At 35.3% G+C, this 8,816-nt stretch overlaps 1 protein-coding gene across 1 annotated transcript; it reads left to right on the forward strand.

The window, feature by feature from the left end:
- Window positions 1-123: 123 nt before the first annotated feature.
- On the forward strand, window positions 124-3,475 carry LOC122412527 (uncharacterized). The gene is made up of 3 exons (XM_043422116.1): window positions 124-341; window positions 1,376-1,788; window positions 2,938-3,475. Exons 2-3 carry the CDS (start codon window positions 1,469-1,471, stop codon window positions 3,173-3,175), a joined length of 558 nt encoding a protein of 185 aa, XP_043278051.1. The 5' UTR covers window positions 124-341; window positions 1,376-1,468; the 3' UTR covers window positions 3,176-3,475.
- Window positions 3,476-8,816: the final 5,341 nt, after the last annotated feature.

The following is an 8,816-nucleotide window of genomic DNA, read 5'->3' on the forward strand; positions in this document are numbered from 1 at the left end:
CTGACTCCAAGCGACAAACGAAGAAAGCGAAATTATGATGATTCCACAATTCGTTACTAGAGTGCGCTGATTTTAGCGCAGAAAAACCCTGCAGAGGGGCAAATGCTTTTGGTTTCGTATATGCTTTTACATCGTGTACATCGTATTTTTTATACGTACTTTTTGTTTTGAAATTTGAGTTTGAGAATAGAAAAGTTTTAAGTAAACCAAACGAAAAAAAATGAGGCACATATCTTTCGGATAAATGAATAAATTGGAAAAATATATGTATCTGTAGCGGTGAGAAGAATAACTCTGCTCAATATTGTCCCAGTTGGAACGTTCAGAAGGATCTCACAAGGGTATATTGAGATATCAATTTTTTTATCACGATCTTTTATTTTGCGTCATAAAAAAAATTGTATTAATATAACTAAGGCACCTGGATTTTTGTTCCTATTCGAAATTAAGAATCTTCTTTTTCTACTTCTTTGGCTTTCGCGAGGAGAGGTCTACGGTTTACACACGTTGCCTATTATTGGGCTCAATGCATGTCGTTTAATAAATCTAGCCATTGCCAAACAAGTATTATGTACAAGTTTTTGTAAAATGTAAATTCGCAACCCCCTATTTTATCGTTATTTTGTTTTATCGGAACGTGTGCATTGAGCGTATCTCAAGTAGCTCATCAAATTAGCAAAAATAATAAATAATAACTGGTAAAAAGCTATAAATTGGTGGAGACCTTTATTTTGGCATACTTCTGAGGATATACAAGTCTGACCTCTACCTCCAAGGCTTGATCCGCCATCTTGAAAAAAGTCGCACCCACCCAGTTTTTTCCGTTATTTCTGAGTATAACCGTTAGTATATGATCGGGATGAATGTTATTATGAAAATTCGAGTTCATATAATTCTCTATAAAAAAAGTAGAATGCATTTTATTCGTAGCTTAAATATTTTTCTGGTTATATAGCTTAGCCTATTTTATACTCGAATAAATATATTTTCTGTCTCAGACAATCGTTGAAATCATCTTCTCGATGTAGAACCTGTAAAAAAATATATTAATTAACAAAAATTATCAAATTTATGCGTAATATTTTTCCTGATATACATAAAAATTTGGCAATTTGTACTATTTGAAGATGTTGAACACGACCAATATTTATGGAGCGGCCAGCGATGTTTACTGACAAATGCGCCTTTTCTAGCGTATTCGAATTCGCGAGGCTGAGATCATCATCCCTACCTCCATTATCGACGATGAAATTTCATCGTCGAGGATGGTTAACCATCTTCGTCAAGCTCCTTCTCAACAGAACTCTCTCTTGTCTTTTGAATATCTTGTCTTTTTTGGGAAATGTTCAATAATAAAATTTATTTTCTTTTTTAGAACACTGATTGTATACGTTGCAAAACAGGATATCAATAAAATAATTTGGTTAGCTCATGGTTTTATTCGGGAACCAAATAAAGAGTACTAATCATGATTGATGAAAAGAACTTGGAAGACTTCCCAAAATCGACAACTTTACAAAATACCAATGTCGGCGAGGAAAAATTGTTCTTCAAGTTGGACGTAAATCTGAATGGAAATGACGTGAAAGACATAACAACGTCCAATAATCTTTACTACGATCCACAAGGAATGAGACCTAAGAGTATAATTTGCTCAGAAGTCATATCAAAAACTAGACTCACGACTCGAGAAGTAAATTTTCAAAATTCTACCGTGAGATCGCCAGTCGAAAGCGATGAGGATTTTGTTGAAAAATTGAAAAAACGAATACACGGAGATCGCAAAAAGTAAATTTTTAAAGTAGATCATGCCTGTATATAGAATCGTATTTTATGGATGTCTAAATTGGGTCGATTTTTTCTTCCTAATTAAAGATATTATCACTCTAAATTAATGTCAGAGTTATTAACTAAAAATTGTAAATACATTTTTTCAACTCATTTTTGTGGCAAATGAAATTATAAACCATTAAAATTGAACGGGGATCCATCACTGATTGAACTCGAAATTTCATTCGTCCGTAGCTAAAATACTATAGTTTTTTATGTAAAAATCGCTTCAGAGAGCACAAAGGGAAATCACAAAGAGAAATCGATCAAGAAAAAAATTGTTAAAAAAAACAGAAAGCTAAGACAAGCATGGCCCAAGCCAAGAAGAAACAAAATGTCGAAATAAGCAAATGTGAGGCTCATTTTACCAATTTCGTTCAATCTTTAACGTAATATATCTTTATTACTAGTAAGACAAACGTCTCGAATTTTTTCCCAGATCTTCATTACATACTTCACTGTTATTGTATACGTTTTTCATAAACTTCGTACGAAGAATTCATTCGTTACATTGAAAGACAAACGATTTTTGACATTTTGACCTTTAAAATTTGATATGCGTATCAGTCGACTACCCAATTAAACTCTGTGTAAATTTCAAAACTTTTTTAAGAAAACTGTCTTGTGCACGAACTACCTTAAGCAATAAAAATTTACAACCAATTTTTTTGCAAATATTTTTTTTCTCAAATTAAATTCAAAATATTTCGTTTTAAGCACTACGTTTTATATTTTGTCACTGTTGTTACAGAAACCCAAAATTAAAATTCCATCTTTTTATGATTTTTTTTTCTATATTTCGTAGTAGGACAAAAATGGTTAATCAATTCGGTTTGTGATAAATATTTTTTATAATTTCAAGGTACGATTATTCTATTACATCGAAAACACTCGTTACTTCCAAAAAATCATGTTAAAAATGAAAATTAGTTCAAAACTTTACAAGTATTTATATAATTTCTACTTTACGGATGGAAGAAGTCACGTTTTGAGGAAATATTTATTTTTATTTTTCAACACCTTCATATTGTTAAATAATTGTTTACATATATAATATTGAAAATGTATTGACCCTTATGGTTATAAACAGTTACGATCAATTTTCAGATTCGAAACGTCCAAATCCGAGATCTTTTTACCAAAACGAGGTTCGATAATCAAAAAACGACGCGATGTTTTCAACAACGAGAGTCTCCATTTGATAAAAAAATTTCGTCACGAAGTTCTGACACGAACTGATCGATTGTCCAAGGATCATGGAATATTTTCAATGACAAGGAAAGGCATTGAAAATGAAGAAAATTTTAATGGGACTAATCCACTAGAAAATGAGCCAGAGCATTAGGAATAATAAAAAAACAGAGGTGATTTTCAATCACCTCTGGATCTGGATTCTGAGGGAATTAATAATAATAGAAACACTCGATGGTGTGTCTACATTTCTGCTCACTTTTGGTATAAAATCTTTATTATTTGAGAAGAATTTACATTCTTGACCACAGATCAACATTAATTAAGATTGGCCTAACTTGAAAAAATTTCTATTTTTGAAGGAAAGATTCATATTTTTCGTTTAATAAAAATAGGATGATAGAAAATTTTGTGACCTGATTATTGCGAATTAATAAATTTGAAAAAGTCTATATTCGCCATTCTTATTCTCTCTATAACCTTATACCAAACGTGATATAGAGACTCGGCAGAGTCTGAGGACAAGTACATTAACAGCCCTGGGTCCCGATTCTCAAGTCAAACGACCCTAGATGTCGCATGAGATATCGTATGCAAATCGATCATATGCGAGTCGAGAAACGCGGTATTCTCGAGACGTCTCGAGTGGTTCGAGATAGCAAAATTTCGAACGAATAATCTCGAGTGGGTATGACCCATGCGAGACTGAATTTTCCACATGCGAAAATAAATGTGAGGTATCAAGAGTCTCGGTAGAGTCTCGGAACAAGTACATTGACAGCCCTGTCGTCTGCTGCTGGCCCGAAGCTCTCGCTGAAACTTTACTTTCTCTGAATCAAACAGTCACGGTGAGGGGGGTAAAATTGGCATGTGATTTGTTTGAATTACGAAGCTCAAAAGCTATTTAGCAACTTGAAAATTGAAGTTTAAGCCAATTCAAAAATTCTCTTTCGATTGCGCCCAAAATCATTATAATCGGTGGCGTAATTGCTGAGAAAAATTTTTGCACACGGATTCCAAATTATGCAAAAGTTACTAAACACGTGATGGGTTTGACATATACGTATACGTTTTCGGCGTAGTATATAGCGGTAGTAGAGTTGTTGCTTCGGCGCATTCTGATTGGCTCACCGATCTTGGCCACTCAGCTGACCGACTACTCTCAAACTCCCTGAACGTATAATCGTATAATGATCAAGAAACGAGAGTGTAAAAGAAAAGCCAGCGCGAGCCCCGTCGCACTCTTATATACGCGAATATATCGATTCATGACGTCACTGTGTTTTTCAAACCGTTTTCACGGACAAACCATTGCAGTTAAAAATCTGAAAATTGGTGATAATTTTTTTCCTTGTTACAAGTAAATCCGTTCACTCAATCCCGAGATCTGATTTAGGCGATTAAAATCGGGTGCTTCGGTACGCTCTAGTTGCTTGGAGTCCGAAATACATTTGGACATATGTCCTTTGCACGAAACGTGACTTGTCCCATTTCATTTCGTCAACGAATTCAGACGTACATAGAAGTCCAGTTCTTACGGGTGGCTTGAAGACAAACTTTCTGCTACTCAATCCATCGCTTGACGGCGTGACGTTCGCACTGAGACGTCATTGGTCATTTTGCGGTGTTTATTCCGCTCGCGTCATATGGGATCGGGTCGTCAAGCGAGAGTTCGAGCCCTTATTTTTTTGATGTTTTTTTTTTTTTATCAGATCAAGCCAAAAATGTTTGACATAATACTTTGAAGCCTAAAAGAGACTTCAATATGTCCGTATTAATTCTATTCAAATTATTTCAATTTAAATAGTAAGCGTTGATTCACAATTTAAATGTACATTTTGTGATAAAAAGTTTACAGTTTAATGGTAGTGTCGTGGTTATGATCAGTGAACCGTAGCTAGAAATTTTGGGTTCGATTCTTGCACTGAGCAAATTTTTTTTTTCTTCGTTTACAGCTTATACTCATTTCGAATTGAAAGAATTAAAAAAAAATAAATTTTTTCCTAAGATGAAAAAGATTTATCTTAAAAAATGTGAGAAGAAAGAAAAATCGCCCTCAGTGCAGAAAGCTATAAGAGCGAAAGGGATGCCATGATGTCCCCAATGCATAACAGCTATGAGAGCAAAAAGGACGCCCTATGTCCCCAGCACATAACAGCTGTAAGAGCAGAAAAGATGCCATGATGTCCCCTGCATATAAGCCTACGGGAGGAAGTGAGAGCGAGAGTGAAACGCGCCACTAGCGCCGGCGCATTTCAGAACTAACGCTGGGGACATGTCCCCACTAAAGTCGGCACATAAGATTCTTATGGACTACTCTTCGAATAAAACGATCCGCGGTGGTGGAGGTATAAAATTGAAATACCATTTCGTTCATGAACGGAGCTCATGAGTCATTTCAGGTTTTGAAAATTGAACTGGAGAGGAATTAAGAAATTCTCTGTTGAATGAGCCCAAAATCAGCATGAATGGTGGTAAAACTGGTGGTGTGATAGTGTCATAACATTTAAGGAGGCTCATAGTCGCGAATGTCTGCGCAGAAGAAAAAAATAATTTTTTAATATCTCATAGTTAGATTATCAATAATGACATGTGCGAAATTTCAGATGGGGTCATCGACCATTTAAGAACGAAAAAAATAGTGAAAGTTAGAATTTTTAACACGGGTCTTATATGAAAGAGTCACTCTCAAAACGCGTGTTCTAAGGGATATATATACACTTGCGCAACTAAAATATACAAAAAAATAGAGTATTGTTCTCCAAATCGTAAGGAATATATCAAAAAAGTTTAGTTATCGACCTATCTAAAAAGATATTGACTGTTGAAATGTCTACAAACTCGATGTTCTGAGACATTTCGTGACGGTATAAGACGATTCCGCAACGTCGCAGGAATCAGACGTTCAGCACAGCGCTGCTAAAGCACCTACGCCACATTTGAAGCGTCGACTGCCTAACCTGGAATTTGTGAAAAACACATGCATGTTCGAGCGTGTGTATACGCGTACATAAAGTGGTTAAAAAAACGAATCAATTGTATAAAAACGCCAAGTTTGAACAATTAACACAATTTATTATATACCAACAATAATAAATAATGTTATATATTACAGGAAATGAGACGGCAGACTTCCATCCATACCAGAAACATCTCTACCAAAATTCAATACTACCAATTACATCTCTACCAAAATGCATTTCTATCCAAAAAACAAGTCCTGTAACATTTCTACCACGATAAAACACTACCCCGCAACAACTCGACACATTTACATCCTCTTACCAAAAACATCTCTACCAAAATTCAATACTACTAATTACATCTCCACCAAAATTAATGTCTATTCAAAAAACAAGCCCCGTAACATTTCTACCACGCATAAAACACTACCCCGTAACAACTCTACCAAAATGAATATAATTCATTTTATAAATGTCTATCACGTAACATCTCTACCAGAAAATATTTCCACCACATGAAATGTCTATCCGTATACATCACAACCTCCACTTTTGTTGGTAAAGAAGGGTTAACTTTCATAAAAAGATAAACCTATTTAACCATGAAAATTGAGTTATTAAAAGATTTTAATGACTAATGACTCAATTTTCACGGTTAAATGGTTAGGTTTATCTTTTTATAAAAGTTAATTCTCGCTAAATCCGCGAGGGATTGGCATTAGGGGTTGAAAAGTTCATATCTGTAAGTCTACACCTGATCATTTTTGGATGCGATCAAATATTTTGTCTGCGTATAACTATGGAGACACACTGAATTACACTATATGACTTACTGAAACATATCCAGCATGTTTTTAACTTTTTTTTCTTGAATATGACATAATAAGTTTCGAAAATGTGGTTCAGGGAATTTTAAAGTGTTTTTCACCATAGTATCAAAGTTTGTATTACTGTATGCAACAAGTACCTGTAAACTTTGATATAATTATATAATAATATAATATTGATATAATATATAATAAACGTAGAAATTCATTATTAAAGTCTTCAGCTGCTTATTTCTAAATATGTCTGAAACTGCTGTCTTCAAAAATTAATGCACACATACATCAAACACTGTTTTTTTACTTTTAATTATATTATATATGAGTAGATCCATTGGATTTCGCGCAATTTCTCGGGAGGGGTCTTTCGATTTTTCTCAAACTTAGGTACTTCGAAGTACCTTAAAAACTATCCCCAAATATCAAATTTCAAGTCTCTAAGTGCTCAAGGTCACGAGAATGAGCCTTATAAATATCAAAAAATGACCATTTTTTGCCTCTTTTTAAGATGACAGTTCACAAAAACTTTACGTTCAAGTAAAATAATACTGGTTCCATTTCCTTTAGTATACCATCTAGATTATAGAAAAACGGGGTCCAGTCGTCCAGATCAAGAGGCCTTTCATTGTGATCACGTTAAATGAATTGAAAATTTCAATAAAATGACCATTTTCAAATTGATGCTACAGGCTTCTTTCTAGCTTAATTGACTTCTAATACGGCTCATTTTTTTCATTTTTTATACCTTTCAAGAGAGTCATGCCGAAAATTTGGATTGCCTGAAGAAGCCTATAGAAATATCATTCCAAAGTGGGTCTTTTTCGAAATTTTACGAAAAATCGCTAACTTTGACCATGCACCACGGATTTCTATCAACTCCAATGTTCACAAAAATTTAGGTGAGAGTAGTTCTTTATATCTAGAAAGACCCGCTTCGAGGAATTTCTTGGCCCGAACTTCCATCACTCTTTACAGCTTGCCGAAGATCACACAACTCCGAGTGCTTTGACATTGAAAAATGTATGATGCAGTGTTTCTAATTTTTTTTTTAGGCTGTTTTACGAAGTTTTCAGTACAGTTGTATAGAATCAAACATATATTTACCATATAAACAGCAGTACATTTTTTGAAAAATGGAATCATAATCATGTTCGTAATCCAACGTACTTGGCAACTTTTGTATATATTTGAAAACGTTTTCTTTCTTGAATGAAAAGTCTTACAATCATTGATTTCCATGATTTTACAGGTGACTGCTCAAAAAACATAAATGTACTTGTCTCTAGTTTTTTACAGCATTGACGCTTGTGATTTCAGGTTTAAAACATTCTTCAAGTAACAAACTTCAAGTAACATGGCTTCCTTCACGCACAACCAAACTGCGATAAAAACCTTGTAGTATGTCAGTGTTTCAAGGAGTGGAGAGGGGATAGGATTCTCCCCTCTCGCTAGTTGTCGTGCCTAGACCTGGCGAATCGATCGATCCGAAAAGGAAGATCAGTGTGAGACACAGAGCCCACAAGAAAGAAGCTCGATTATCCCGCTCTCTACTAGCCCCTGGTCCAACGTCTATGGCCAGTGGCTGTAGATCATTCGTAAAAAGATATCCAACAAAAATACACCTAAATCCGGAAAACACGGACCTCCATCGCATCTCGTATTTTCGTCACCTCCATGGCCACGTCGTCTGCATTGTTGGGCTGCAGTAACGCCATTATTCGGACCACCTTCGATAGACCCCGGAGCCATCGCATCTCGATTCGTCGATTCCCAAATCATCGAGGCGATCTTCCGCCGGCCCTTGGCGTCGACGACCGTACCACAATCACCGAAGCCGATCACCGCGCTTTTCATCGAGAATCCCGCATGACCAACCACGATCTCACGGTCCCGCGAGGGGCACAACTCGTCGCGTAACGTATGTGTGAGAGGTGAAACGGTATGCATCAACATCGATAATATTCATAGAAGAACTCATAATCCGATTGTGACTATAGAAAGAGCGAAA

This window comes from Venturia canescens, chromosome 6 (genome assembly GCF_019457755.1).
Source record: "Venturia canescens isolate UGA chromosome 6, ASM1945775v1, whole genome shotgun sequence".
In the NCBI taxonomy this organism is placed as follows: domain Eukaryota; kingdom Metazoa; phylum Arthropoda; class Insecta; order Hymenoptera; family Ichneumonidae; genus Venturia; species Venturia canescens.

Bases quoted from the DNA above. Each gene is read 5' to 3' on its own strand.
- LOC122412527 (XM_043422116.1), top strand. From the start codon at position 1,469: ATGATTGATGAAAAGAACTTGGAAGACTTCCCAAAATCGACAACTTTA. The intron at 1,789-2,937 runs GTAAATTTTTAA...ATCAATTTTCAG, and splicing joins ATACACGGAGATCGCAAAAA to ATTCGAAACGTCCAAATCCG.